This window comes from Alligator mississippiensis, chromosome 5 (genome assembly GCF_030867095.1).
Source record: "Alligator mississippiensis isolate rAllMis1 chromosome 5, rAllMis1, whole genome shotgun sequence".
Taxonomy (NCBI): Eukaryota; Metazoa; Chordata; order Crocodylia; family Alligatoridae; genus Alligator; species Alligator mississippiensis.
Genome location: NC_081828.1, coordinates 17,806,170 through 17,821,437, shown reverse-complemented (window position 1 = coordinate 17,821,437; position 15,268 = coordinate 17,806,170). Strand labels below are relative to the sequence as shown.

At 41.3% G+C, this 15,268-nt stretch overlaps 1 protein-coding gene across 1 annotated transcript in view; it reads right to left on the bottom strand.

Annotated features, from left to right (window-relative positions):
• Positions 1-15,268, bottom strand: part of SGIP1 (SH3GL interacting endocytic adaptor 1) — a 195,654-nt gene that overhangs the window by 80,889 nt on the left and 99,497 nt on the right. The window contains exons 7-10 of the mRNA XM_059727918.1: positions 14,837-14,893; positions 12,638-12,692; positions 9,653-9,828; positions 155-166 (exon numbers count right to left, since the gene is read on the bottom strand). Coding sequence (XP_059583901.1) covers positions 155-166; positions 9,653-9,828; positions 12,638-12,692; positions 14,837-14,893 — 300 coding nt within the window. The remainder of the gene's footprint in view (positions 1-154; positions 167-9,652; positions 9,829-12,637; positions 12,693-14,836; positions 14,894-15,268) is intronic.

The following is a 15,268-nucleotide window of genomic DNA, read 5'->3' as shown; positions in this document are numbered from 1 at the left end:
AGGCAGCATAATAGATGCTATGGCTTCTAAACAAGGATATATGGTATTCACATTTTACATTTCAGACATATGAAAAATAGATCAAACAGAAAAGTACGGGCAAAGTATTCTGTTAAAAAATTATAGAAGGTAGAAAAATTAAATGATATCTTACCGGACTTTTCCTCTAAAAGAATGCAGTAAGGGTAAAAACAAAAAAAACACAAAAAGAAAGAAAATGAGAAAATAAGGTACTTTCTGTAAAGAAGTAACTTGCAGAGAAATAAAAGACCTACATATGAAAGCAAGCATTGAGTGTAACTTAAACATACAGCAAGGTAGTAAGTAGGTTGTAGACACAGCCAGAATATTATTCATGCAGACATAGTATTATAGTGAAAGATAGCATATACAAAACACAGCACTTTTATCTAAGACATTTTACAGAGTATTGCATTATTTGGCATTGCTGGTCCCTGCTACCTATACTCATAGTTTTCCAATACATGCTTTATTCCTTAAAATGATTTATGGGATGTGAGAATAAAGTCCTGTACTCCACACAAGCTTTGAAAAATGTAAATGTAAAAAGTGTCTGAACTTAAAAAAGGAACAGGTTTCTAAAAATGTTATACTCAACTGAGATAGCTTTAGCATTTAGAAGTGGGATGAAATATCCTGCTTGGCTCAATGGAAGTGACCTTGATTGCATTTGTTTCATCAGAACCTCTTAACTGTTTAAATTAGCTTTCCTTTTTATCCACATTTTCCTACCTGGGAGTAGACTATGATTTTTATCTTGTTAGAAAGAGATATAAACAGTGCTGGTCAAAAGCTTATCAGCACGGTCATTGCCTAGTGGAACTCAAAGCAGAATATAGTATAGTATATTGCCCTAAACGAGTAAACTGTCTTTTGTGAAGGGCATATTAAATTACTGTAAATAAATACTGAAGACAGTTAAACCTTATGGTCACATCCACATGGGCGTGGACATTTGGTTCCCCCGAGACAACTAGCGGTGGTGCACCTTGCGCCACTGCTGGTTGTCCCAGGGGAACACCTGTGCTACTTGCCCTTTGGCACGCAGCAAGTTACCCCGGTGGGGTAGGGGAGGCTAGGGCCGTACTGGGCTGGCCCCAGCAGCTTTACCTGAAATCCTGGGGGCCTCCTGGGGCTGCAGCAGTGGCACTTCCGCCCCGCACAGCTCCCTTGCAGTGCAGAGAACACATGAACATGCAATATGTGGCACTGCAGACATGCTGAACAGCAGGCTTTATACACTATTGATTACATGTGAGAAATTTCAGCAATCTACATGTTGTTTTTTTCTGTCCAGGTTGTGTATATCTGAAGGATGGCCAGTTGTGAAAAAGCCATGATAGCTGTCAGATTGTGCTGTTTGGTACACTTCTATAAAACATCCTTCATCGCCTATTGCCTTGAGGATTAGAAGTGAGTTGTGCAAAACTAGAAGTTTTGCTCATTGTTGGATTTTAATTTATAAAGTAAGGAATACTAATTTTTAACCATGAAAAAAGCTAATTTCTCTAGTAGCCAGTCAAGCAAATATGGTTACACACTGTAATTACCATATTCACTCAAATATTAGATGACCCTGAACATAAGATGACCCCAAATAATTAGATTTTACATATGGAAAATATATATATTTGTTATAATTTCCCAAGCATAGAGGTTTGCCTTGAATTTGTCCTCCTCCCACTCCTACAGCAGGGAAGATAAATCTAGGGGGCCAAGTACTCCCCAAACTTCTTCCCCCTTCAGCCCCTTCTCCCCTCCTTATTGTCAGACCCTATTCTCCCTGAGCACATGGAAGCAAGGAACAAATTTGAAAACACTGACTTTGAAATAAACCTGCCTGTAATACTTCGTATATAGGCAAATTACTATGGGTACCCATAGACTTAGTTCATCCAGAACTGATGCACTTTACCTCATTTGATGCAGGGATTCTGGGTGAACTGTTTGGGGCTCTGTTTGGTGATGTTTGTTAGACATTTTAAGGCTGTTGAAGAAACAGGAATCATTTGAAATGGGAAAGAAAGATGCAGCTCAGCTGTGGGAATGAAGTGGAAGTCTAAATTTATTCAAGTGCTCAAGAGAGGTCCTGGAAGACTGGAAAACAGACAACGTGGTGTCAATCTTTAAGAAGAGGAGGAGGTAGGATCTGGGAAACTACAGGCTGGTCAGGTTGACCTCAACACTGGGTAAAATTTTGGAAAAAAATTATCAAGAAGTCCATGTGTGAGAGACTGGCAGAAGGCATAATGCTGAAGGATATCCAACACTGTTTCGTTGTGGGCAGGTTATGTCTGACCAACCTTGTCTCCTCCTATGATCAAGTAACAAACTACTTAGATATGGAAGATGCAGTTGGTGTCATATACTTGGATTTTAAAAAGGCCTTAGAGATGGTCTCCCATGATGTTTTTATAAAAAAACTGGGGGATTGTGGGCTGGCAGAGTCCATGGTCAGTTGAGCTGGAAACTGGCTAAGGGGTTGAACCCAGAGCTTGTTAGTGGACAAGTCTGTATTGGTGGGAAGTAGCCAGTGGCATCCCGCAGGGTTCAGTTCTTGGCTTTGTGATGTTCAACATCTTTATCAACAATTTAGATGAGGATGTGGAAAGCACACTGGCCAAGTTTGTGGATGATACCAAGTTGTAGAGAAAAGTGGTCACACTAGGGGATAGGACGTGGATCCAAGCAGACCTGGACAAGCTAGAAAGATGGGTGGAGTAGAACTCGATGCAGCTCAATAAGCATAAATGCAGAGAGCTTTATCTGGAAAGAAGTAACCAGCGACATGAATATAGGTTAGGAGGAGATGTCCTGGTCAGCATGATGGCTGAAAGGGACTTTAGGATCATGGTTGATCACAGGATGAACATGAGCTGCCCGTGCAACACTGCAGTCAACAGAGCTAATAGTATACTAGGATGCATTAGATGATGCATCGTGAGCAGGGCAAAGGAAGTGATATTTCCTCTCTACTCGGTACTGGTGAGATGGCAGCTGGAGTAGTGTGTCCAGATCTGGGTACCACACTTCAAAAAAGACATGCATAATCTTGAAAGGGTCCAGTGAAGGGCCACAAGAATTATGAAGGGTCTGGAGGACAAGCCTTGTGAGGAAAGACTAAAGGATCTGTGACTGTTCAGCCCAGGGAAAAGAAGACTGAGGGGGAACTTGGTGGCCATCTATAAGTATGTAAGGGGTGAATAATTGGGAGGTGGGAGAAAAGCTGTTCACTAGTGCCCCAGGGAAGACAAGGAACAATGGCTATAAAAATTGTTAGAGGATGGTTTCAGGTTGGATGCAAGGAAGAACTTCTTTATGGTAAGGGTGACCAGAATTTGGAATAGACTTCCCAAGGAGGCGGTACAATCCTAAACCTTGGAAGTCTTAAAGAGGGGACTGGACACACACCCTGCTGGGATCATTTAATCTCAGCACAGGGCTGGACTTGATCTTTTGAGGTCCCTTCCATCCCTTAATTTCTAGGATTCATTGATTCAATATAGTGGCTCAAAAAGAGTCAGTGCAGAGGGCACAATGAGCTCTACCATATATCTTATTCAGATGGGCTGTACTGACCTATGCTTGTGGTAGCATTTTTGGCACCAAGAGGAGGGTGACAGGGCTGTCTCTGGCCTTCCCGATGCCAGCCTGGTATTACAACAAATCCAGGCCTAGCGCCTGTTCCCTATGGAGGGAACGCTCACCCATTTTTCTGAAATTCCCCCCCCTCCCCCCAAAAAAAGGGTTTCCATCAGTATGTTTGCCCAATACGGACCTTGTGTTTTATAGTCATGCTCAGTATTGGCTGCATTTAGGCAACTGCATAATTGGTTTCCACTACCGAGCATACGCTGCTCTTGGCAGAAGCTTAATGATGGACAATGTATTTAATGAGGTTTCTTTGTATGTCAATATAAGACAAGGAGCTATTTTCCTCCTATGCTGATGGGGGGGAGGGGGGGATCTCATCCTATTTTTGACTAAATATGGTACTAGAAAAACTATTTAATTGTAGCAAAAACAATTTACAAAAATCTGAAAATTCCAATGCATCCAAAAGTAACCAGGTCAAATTGTTTTAATGTTTTAGATAGCTTCAAGGAATGTAATATTATTTCTAGAAGAACGTTTGATAGTTCGCTCCTGGAGATCCATTCCCTGCAACTGTTTCCCATGCCTTGTGTGCAGAGAACATAAATGATTTATGGAGGTAATTTTTCCATTTCTTATGGCAAAAGGGGCCACAACAACTCACCAACAATGGCTTAATATTTTGGGGGGCTTGGCCCCTGAATCTCTTGTTATTGTCATTAAAATTTGTGGGTGCTTCACACCTCTGAAAAAATACTTTGATTTAACTATCTAGGTATGGATTTGGGATTAAAAATGGCAAACCCAAATGTTTAAATTCTGTGCAGGCCCCTTCCTTTTAACTTTGTACATGAAAACACTTTTTGCTAGTTTATTTTAGTGAAAAAAAAAAAAAAGAATTAAACTCATACTACTTGGGGCTGGATTTTCCATGGCACAAATAGTCGGCAATTAACATGACAGCGCTGTTGGTAGAAAATAGAAAGAAATTGAGGAATATGAAAACTCTGGCTCTGTTGATGATATAATATCTGATATGATGAGGTTACACCATCATCATCTTCTTCATGAGCTACCCCAACAAATAAAGAAAGAGAAAATAAAATTCCTTCTAAAGAACAACAGGAAAAAGATAGACTTCCCCAAGCAAGCTGGCAAGCTTCCTCTTTCTTTCTCTGCATATGTAAGTATGTACTGAGAGATTCAGCAGAACCCTTAATTGAGCGATCACAAGCTAAAATAGCACAGTTCCTCTGATAATCTGATAAAATAGGGCTATTAAAGCCTAGCAGGAGGCTCTCAGCAAATAATAAGCAAAGAAGTCTCGCGTCTGCTACGTGCGGTTGAAAGATTTTGTTTAGTTTCTTTGTAAGAGTGCAGTTGACTTTAACAGGGCAGCACCTCACTGCTGAAATGTATATTTGTACCCCAGACCAGCATTTTTAGGTTTTAAAACTATGCAAGAGAGCACTGGGTTAATTTTTGTTCTAAAGAATGGGAAAGTCACTTTCAACCTTGCTTTCCTACAGCTCCTTTTATTTCTAATTATCACCCTTAATCCAACAAGTCTAATTTTCTTTCAGACACCTTCAATTTGCAATGTCCTAATTTAGACCACAAGAGGTCAAATGGGGTCAAGAGTGCAGAGAATATTAACATGCATCTCCCATCATACTTCTCTCTCTGTACTTTTTGCCAGACTTCCAGCATCTCAGAAGAGGCTGCAATCAGAGCTGCAGTTTTGGCTTATAGATTAGTGGGTTTTAAGTGAATAGATGAGCTCTTTTTGGGGGTAGGCACTTAGCATTAAGCTAGACAAGGAGGGGACAATAAACCATACAAAAATATTGTATTTGTTCTAGTAATTCCAGAAACACACAGATTTATTGCATTGCTTATGAGTACAGGTCTGCTTAAATCACAGTTAGACGTACCAGATTTCATGGGTTGGTTGCAACATACGGATCAGATTCAGCAGACATTTCACAGATGTGTTCTGGTGGCCTGAGAGGGATGAGGGGACAGCCATCTTGGCTGCTGGCTGCTCTGTGTGGCCCTGCCCCTCAGCACTAATTGGTGGAGAGGCCTGGGGGGGGCAGGGGGAGGGACTAAGGGGTGGCAGCCATCTTTTCTGCTGCCCTTCTTAACTACCCCACCAGCTGGCATCTTCCTCTCCTGGATGGGTTACAAGGCTTGGCCACAGCAGCAGTGAGGACTTCTAGCTCCCACTGGAGAGCCAGCAATTTATTTTTATAAAGTTTTGTATTGTTGTTGATTTTGTGGACTATTCCAAATGTTGTGGTTTCTGCGAAATCCACAAAACTGCGATTTAAATTGACCCCTAGTTATGAGAGATTGTCAGGTCAGATTCTGATAAAAACGAACTTGATTCAGAGACAAAGAAAGGGTAACCAAGAACTTTCAAACTTAAACCCAACAGTGCCCATGGCTCCAGTATTTAATGTCAGTAGAACAGGAGTGGAATGAGTTTCTATTTATTCGTGTAAGAATAGTCCCACTTTTTGTTAGCAAGGAAAATACCATTGTGCGAGTGGATCAAATCCAGAAAATGACTAAACAGATGTGAAACTGACTAGTCTGTAATTTCATTGGCTAAAATGAGGGAAGAGCAAAAAGTAAACAAACTACACAAATAGTGAAAGTGCACTCAGTGCAGAATTCCTTGCAATGTGCGTAAGTAAGTATGGTTTTCTTGTTTTTTTCTAATGTCCTTTTTAAATTTTATCTTAAAGGACCTAGAAATTGAGCAACAGACCCGGGGATGATCACCTCTGTGAAACAGTGCTCCTGGAGTGGGGTATACCCAACGTAGGGTCTCATATAGAAATCATCTACTTTCTAATTCAGTGTAATGGGGGAGAGGAATGTGGTTAAAATGCAGGCCCAGGATTAAATGGCAGATTTAGTGTTTAGCCTTTTCTGATTGTTACAGACCAGCATAAATAAGTATGGCCCACAGGCAATTCTAACAACACATGGTGGGAGCTGGAGAGAACCGCACCTGATTCACAGCAGTGTAGCTGTCCACTTAATGCTAGCTTTCTACATTACTTCTTGGCTTCCACTATATCCATTTTGGGAGTGCCCAAGTCTTGAGCCATTGCCTTTGCTTTTGTGAGAGTTAGGATAAATACCTCGCTCTACATAGACCACATATAGTGTATAAATTACATGTAAATATTTTAGTTCAAATATTTAGCTGATCTAAACTAGTGCAACTTCACAGTAGTGAATGGAGACATGCTGATTTACTGCTGAAGATCTGGCTCTTATTATCTTTGTACCTCCCCTTCTGCCTTATTTTCTTTTCATTTCATAGTTCATACCTTTCCTTTCTGTGATCAGCATTACAGCAACTCACACTAAGTCTCGCTTGCTTCAGAGACCGTATCAATGGATCAGGAAGCCACATTCTCCGCAGAACAACAAAGCCATCATTCTGCACGATTTACAGTCTCCGCATCTCCCACAACCCAGGAAATGAGAGTCCTAAATTGACTCTTGAACTTAGCTTCCGCACACAGAGACATAATACTCTGCTGTCCTGCCTCCAGGCCAGCTGCAGTATCTTTACTATTTCATAACAACTGCGCGAGTCAGCTCACAAGACAAAGATAAACCACAGACCCAGTTCCAACATGTTAGTGTCAAAAGGAAGGACTTCACAACATAGCCAATTAACAAACATGAATGTGTTCACAATGGGGCTAAATCCTGCTCCCTCTCAGTCAAAGGCAAAACCTCCCATTGACTTCAATGGGAAGAGGATCACGGGAACCAGGAACCAGACACTCATTTAAATTTCGAAGTGAGAACAGGTCTCTCTCTTGCAGTGTATTGAGAGAACACACTCTGTGCAATGAATATTATCCATTCACATTTCAACTTCAGGAACACAAGGCACAGGAAAGCAAGTGGGCACATGAGCCTAAAACCTTGCCTTGTCGCTTCACGCTACTTTTCTTTCAATACTAGGGGTAGCAATAAGAAAAATGTGATTGCTAGGAACCTACCACAATTTTTGGATAGTCTTTTAATGAATACTCATTTACTCGCAAAAAGATAAATCAGATATACCAGTACTTAATGGTTCTTTACCTTCTCCATCATAACATCAGTCCGAAATTCAAAAAGCTTTTTGGCAATTACATATCTAAATGTACAGAATTACTAAATAGGTTGGCAGTGCACATCTGCCACCTCATGAATTATGGATACGTGAGAGTGATTAGAAAGGGTCAAGGACCTTTTAGTGGGGGTCAAGGACCTTTGAGTGGGGGTCTAAATGCTCCATTTCAGAGAGAGACTTTAAATTTTATACAGGTGACCCGCTTTTTGTCATCTGTTTGCTACCCTCAGGTTTGAGCAAACATTTTATCCCAGAAGTAGAACAATCAAATAGTGAGGAAACCTATTGATCTGTTCAGTACACTTACAAAAATAAAATGCAGAAACTATTAAATGTTCCAATATTTTCCCTCTATAGGCAAACCAATATCCTACCCCATGTATACATATTGGATTGCTGTGGCTTTGACATAGCAAAGAGATTCCAGAACAAGCTGGATTGGATTGAAACTGCATAATGATATAGATTTTAATATGGGTTCTGAGCCATGACTGCAAAACTTCAGGAACTACTCTGGCTGCAGTGAGCAACACATGTACAAGTCACTAGTTGAAACAAGGATCATGGTAAAACCTGATGCCAGGCAGAGCACCACCAAAGTCTGGATTTTTTCTTGACACTAAAGCTCAGGTGGATTTTAGGAAAGTCTACTTCTAGGAAAAATCAGTGGCTTTAGTTAGAAGCTTATACCTTCAAAATATTGCATTGACTTTAAAAAAAAGGAAAAACCCCAGCAGTTGCAGTTCATCTCACTCCAAACTTGAAGCAAGATGCAAGAGTTGCAAAACCATGTGCAAATCAAAGCCATACAAGAGGAGAAACTATGGAGCTTTGAATGGCCAAATGGAACTGGATGACAAAATAGGGGTTTTGGCAAGCCCTGAAAGTGTTGAATGGCTAACAGAACAAAAATAAAGATGAATTTAAAGAGAGATTGTTCTTCCTTTTAGATATCTAGATTAATCCTTCATTAAGGAATGCACAGGTAACACTGTATTGTCTCAGTTCTAGAAAAGTAATAGCCCAAAACAAGAGGCAGCTCTGATTTATGTGCAGCACAAAAATAAAAATTAAATTATAAGAAAGCACAATAGGGAAAACTAGGGAGATGTTTGAGGCCCAGTTCTGATCTCACTTTCCCCATTTTTATATGTTGTAGTAGTAGTCAGTTCAATGAAACTCCTGATTTCAACTAATGGAATAGGTGAAATAAACCTGTGCTATTTCTTACTGTTATGATAGCACAAATCTCAATTACCCAAGCTTTACAAGACTTGCATAAGCCCAGTTCTCTCATCCATACCCATTCTGAATAGCATCTGTTTACATAAATTGCTCCACTGATTTAAAAAAAAGTTAAAACATTATTACAAATAGTGAGGAAGAATGGCAGTATCTGGTCTGATGTAAGTTTTGATGCCCGAGGTAAATTTCAGTATAATTAACAGATAGCAGATGAATGTAAACCTCTTTTGAATATTGGGGATAGATGGAATTTGAACTGTCCAGATCATACTGCAATTGTAGCTATTTCCTCTTCATTTAAAAAAAAGTATGCATGTTACTTTTTTGGTTGATTGGAGATGTGGGAAGCTCATTAAAATAAGGTCAATGCACAGAGCAAGTAAATTAAAATAGTTCAGAAGTGGTTACAAGAACCTCTGTTATATACTAAAAAGCATGACATTTCTTAGAGTTACTTGTGACTGCTCTATGGCTAGGCAAAGAAAAGCTACATAAACTAGACTATGGGCATAAAAATGGTATTTAACCATGAATCAATTTGACCCAATAAATAGTTTTGCTCACTACTGAATACAGTAAGCTAAGATAGAATCTGTCATTGTACTTGCAACTTAATGAAAGATTAAAACACCAAACACTCACCACTGGAGATGGAGAAAGTGCGATGTTGCCTATTGATGCTTTCAGCTCATCTACATTTGCTGCGCTTTTAAGAATGTCTTTAGCCTGCAAAGGCTTAATCTTAATGTTAAACTTCTTATGTGCCTCCTCTTCCTCTTCCGATTCACTTGAGGAATAAAAGTGCTTTCCTTTGGTAGGTAGATCACAGTTAAAGAACGTTTTGTTCTGCTGAGAGGTAAGCTATTTTGGACATAGTGGAAATAGTGTCTTTCATACTCCTAAAGAAGGGAGCCATAAGTCCTATTTTTAAAAATTACATGTATGCTTAGGGCAGAACCCAAGGCCATATCTAGAATGCAAATGTGCTCAGCAGCAGCATCCCCAAAAATGCCATGCAACTTGGTGCATGTTACCTCTCATACTGGAAATGGTATAGTCTGTGCAGTGCCAAGGGAAGGTTAATTGTTATAGACTCCCAATGGTATGTCTATAATCTAGATGTGGACCATGGGGAGAACCGTGCCAGACCCCATCTCCAGTCCCCCTACATTCCATTGATTTTTCAAAGAGCTTTAGGCTCTTAAATCACTATTGGAAAGGAAACTTGGGTACTTTTTAATTTTTTACTTCAAAATGTCCAACTACAAAGATAGGTAACAGAGGACAACAATGGGTAACAGAGGATACACATTTTTGCCAAGACTGTCACTTATTCTATTTTGTTATACGCATAGATAGATATATACACATGTATTATATATGTGAACTGTTGAGTGCTCAAAAGGGTGGGTAAAGCAACATTTTGGGGTAGTAGTAATTAACAACCATGTCTCCTTTTCCCTCCAGTCAGCATTGTACAAGTTTATTGCTGTTCATGCTATTATGTAGGCAAGATATTCTAATAGCAGCTGACATGGCCTACTAAAGGCAACGCACTACAAGAGCCCGATTCTTCTGCGCAAGTAGGCAGTCACTCTATTGGTGTCTTCCACTTGTAAAGGTTAGCAGAATCCCTGAGAATGCAGTCAGTAAGAGGAAGTCCCCAGGTACAATACCTTCCAATGATGCAGACTAGAGCCAATTTGGTGGCTCTTATCCCACTCACCTTCTCTTCAGCAGGGAAAGATGTAGGTGGAGAAAAGAAAGCACGGCCAGAATCTCTCTTCTCTGTGCCAGTCCTCAGCTACAAGATAAAGCCTGGCATAAAAGGACAGTTCCTCAGGCTGCTCTAATACAGTGTAGAGATAGTGGCCAGCTTGGAGCAGGGGGATAAAGACATCTCCTTTAAGGCCCCTCACATGCAGAGCTCCAGCCAGCACAAGCATACTACAAGACCAAGTCAGGCTTTGCTTGGATTTTCTTTTACAATATGTGCTTCTACCTGCTCCTGCTTATTTCCAATGACACAAATGAATGGACAGTGACACAGCCTATTAGATTATAATAAAACAGCCTGAGGTAACACAATAGGACTGTGAGAACCTTTGGGTGTTGATTCGATTCAGAGGCGATTTGGCCCAATTGGGTGGCCAAATCTCCAAATCTGAATCGAATCAGGGGACCAATAATAAGGTCTGAATCAATTCAAAACTCTCTGAATCTTTGGAAAAGATTTGAAGAGCCTCAATGAATCGGGAAGTCCCCGCCCCCTGCAGCAGGGAGCTGGAGCCAGACTCAGAAGAGGTTAAGTAGGGTCAGGGGAGGGGAAGCTGAAGAAAGCGGAGGGGACCATGGGGAGACCCGTGCCAGACCCCATCTCCAGTCCCCCCAACCACTCCTCCAGCCCCCCCATGTCTGCCCCGCCTGCCCCAGTTCCCAGTGCTTTAAATATAAGTCCCGACCCACTGGCTGCTGCCCAGCGGACAGTTGATCCCCACTGCCCCTCACTGCCCCACTCTGCATGGGGAGCTCTCCCTGCTCTCCCAGCCCCCACCCCCACAGCTGCTCCGCCCACCCCACCTCTGGCCCTTTAAGAAAAAAAGCCCGAAAAAAACACTGGGGCTCACCAGCTCCTGCAGCAGCCAGTGTGGGGCAGTGGGGATCACCCTCCACCTGGCAGCACCCAGTGAGTCAGGGCTTTTTTTTTTTTTTTTTTTTTGAAGTGCCACTGGCAGCCATTGCCAGGGCTGGGAGAGCCGGCGGGGGATGGGCCTGGGTGATTTGGAGATTCAGATATTTGGCTGCAGCTGAATCTCCAAATCAGAATTGGCCGAATTGATTCAGGACAGCGATTTGAATCACTGAATCAAATCACCGTCCCCTGAAATCGGCCGAATCCAAAGTGAATACTAGCTGCTTCACACAGGCCTATAACACAATGCTTTGTACATTTCTTCATTACCTTTCTTAGGGGAACCACAGCGTGGTTTACAAATGCAAATTAATCAAGGCAGCAGTACCACTGCATTTTATGGGTGGGATGACAGACATTAAAGAGGCTTGTCCAAGTGGCTCTGTAGCAGTGCTGGAAATAGGAGTGAGAGTCTGGAGATGTGGATTCTGCCTTCTAAACACTTAATCATAATTCCTCTGACTCATGAGTCCATGCTTTAGGCACATAAATTACTCAAGTTCCTTCGTATTCATTCTTTCTTTATAAAGCCAAATCGGGTCCTACATAGAGATGGAAACTGCTTCCTTCCTCCAGCGAATGAACATTCTGCTTCAGCAGCCCTGCCAAGCCAGAGAAAGAGGCTGGAAATCTGCTTCTCTCTGTTGTAAGCATTGTAATCCCATCTGTCTTCAATGGTGTGCACTGAACATAATTATTTCTCAATGCATTTCCATATCTGCTTACTACTTTCTGTTAATTTCATATGAATAGATGAAGGCAATTAGAAGCGCCTTCTGGTTAACTATATCAGGTGATTCTCCTTGGGGCTTTGCTTTTAGCTAGGGAATAATGGTGCACAGAAAAATAAGGGAAACATTTCAGTGACCTTTCCATGAACCCCAGGTCATTTTACAGTTTGTAAATTGAGATTTGAGGCTAACAATAAAGGATATAGCCTGGTTCTTCTGGTCTGATGCTGTATCCCTCTTCATCAAGCTCAGGTGAATTCTGAATAGGGTGTAAATAAACAAAGTAATTAGGGTTTTTGCAAAACATTTTACTGAAGAGTAGCATGAGCTATTTTTTCTATAGGGAAAAAAGATGCCAAAGCAAGCACTGGACTGGCGAAATTAAACATTGTCCAAGTCCAGGAAAGGTAGAGCAAGATAAAAAGGAATGCTTGCTTTGCAAGGAGTCTAATATGGCTGCAACTATTCTTGCTACCACCCATAATACCATGACATGCTAAATGATATCATGATTAACTCTGGCAGTGTCAATCAAATACACTGTGCAGAGCTGAGCTGTCAAGCACATGCATTTGCAGTGAGTTTCCAGAAGTAAGGGCGGGGATAGGAAAAATAATTGAGAAGAGACAAAGTTCTTTGTGTAAATGTATTATCTTTTATTAAACCAACCAAATAGTTGGAAAAATTGTTCTTTGCAAGCTGTTGGGAACAAATGCCCTTCTTCAGGCAGAGGGAGAGTCTGCCTTTACCATGGGTTTGAATTTAAGAACTGAGAAGAAACTTAAAAATTCAATCACAATTAACATTTTTTTTCCCCAATTAGCTTTGATGTCTTCCATACTGATGGTACAAATCTGTCTCAAATAAAACTCTCCTTATTGCTTAAGGCATTTTATATTTAATGAGTAATGGGAACCAACTAGTTTCTAGGCAGTTTTATACAATGCAATTAACATGCATATATAAAATATATTCCAGATTAAGGATAGGTTTCAACTACTCATCTGCAAGGCAATAAAATATCTGAATTCATTATTTTTTTTCACAAAATCTCATTTTTACAATTGCCAGTTCTACTTTGACACTAGGACTCACTTCATCGCTTAGGGAGGCTCTGTCAGCATGAAAATTGATTAGATCTCTATGACAATTTTTGCTGGTTATTACAGAAGTCTCTCTCACATCTGTTGCTGCATGGTATGCAAACAGGGGAAGCTATCTATGGTGGAACTGACAATACATAAAAATCATCTAATTTACAAAGTCAAGAAGCAAAAACTAAAGTGAGTGTGTGTGTATGCATGCATCTGTGCATCCCTGATGACAGTTGTAATTTTTAAGAGCCACAGGCAACTTCCAGAGTGAAGCACACATTGAAAACTATCAGTGTCTCATTAATGTTTAATAGTTTCATAGTAGTTAGGGGTCAGAAGGGACCTGAACAGATCATCTAGTCTGCCCCCCCCACTGGCCGGAGCACACACTGGGATCACATGACCCCAGACAGGTGTTCATCCAACCTCTTTTTGAATTTACCCAAGGTAGGAGCGAGGACCACTTCGCTAGGAAGTTGGTTCCAGATCCTAGCTACCCTAGCAGTGAAATAGTGCCTCCTAATCTCTAACCTGAACCTATTCTCCAGCCGCTGTGTCCCACTGCCCGGGAATGCAGGGTGCACCACTGACACCACCTCCTTGAGGCAGCTTGTGAGCTCCACTCCCCAACCCGCATCCTCATCTCTGTCCTGCCTCGGGTGGACCCCTGCCCCCGCCCTTGACAAAGCCCAGGGACCCCCATGCTGCTGAGGAGGTCGAGTACTCCTTCCTCCACTTCCTACATGGCCTGCAGCCATGTAACAAATGACAGGGCAGCAGAGGAGGCACATGCCTGACAGCCAAATCAGGGATTGCGCAGGCATTTGGCCGCATTTGGCTACCTTCAGTAATGCCTGGCCTGCTCGGAAGCATGTGGGAGTGCCGTCAGATTTCTGGCCTCAGCCAGTACAGGCTTCTGCCCATGTTCCCCAACCAAAGAGTGAACATCAGTTCTGTTCATTAATAGTTCAATATACACAGCTTAGAGAAAACTGCACTGGTTGGATCAATTCTGCCCCAGGCTTTTTGATGGTCTCTACTTATCCCGAGTGCTTACAGAGCTGCATGGTAACATTTGAACCTAGCTATGGGTGTAAAGGCTTCATGAGATCTCCATTCTTAAGTGGAGACAATGAAATGACAATAAGGCTGTTGAATATGAAGTGTGAACACTGACTGGGGTATCTGAAAACAGTCTCATCTACCCAAGGGAGATAAACCTGAAGCTTACAAAAGGTATACCCCATTCCCTTATCGCACAGTACTGCAAGTCTATTACGTAAGGAAGGAAAGTCATTTGGATACTTACATATCGGTCCCAGTCAATCTCTGCGTAAAATCCATTTGGAGCTCCATTACTTTTCTTCTGTAATACATTTGTAAGCAAAGTTAACATTAAAGAACCAAGAACATCAGAGCATGTCTGTATCTGGTGGGAGCTACTGAAATCTGTCATGTTAGGGCAGATTAGAAAACCTAAACAGGGCTGTTTAACAAGGTTGGATTACCATGATGATTTTATACAATGCAACAGTTGTGTCATATGAATGACAAAGCTTTCTGTTCAAATAACGTAAAACTGATTTACATACACGTAAGGCAGTTCAAAATTCACAGTTCAACAAATGCTTTGCCTTTCCGTTTGATCTTCCACACCACTGTTTTAATGAACTTTGCAAACATTTGTTAACTGAAACCTACACCACTCCTGTGAATAAGGGAAGCAACAATGATTAATTCA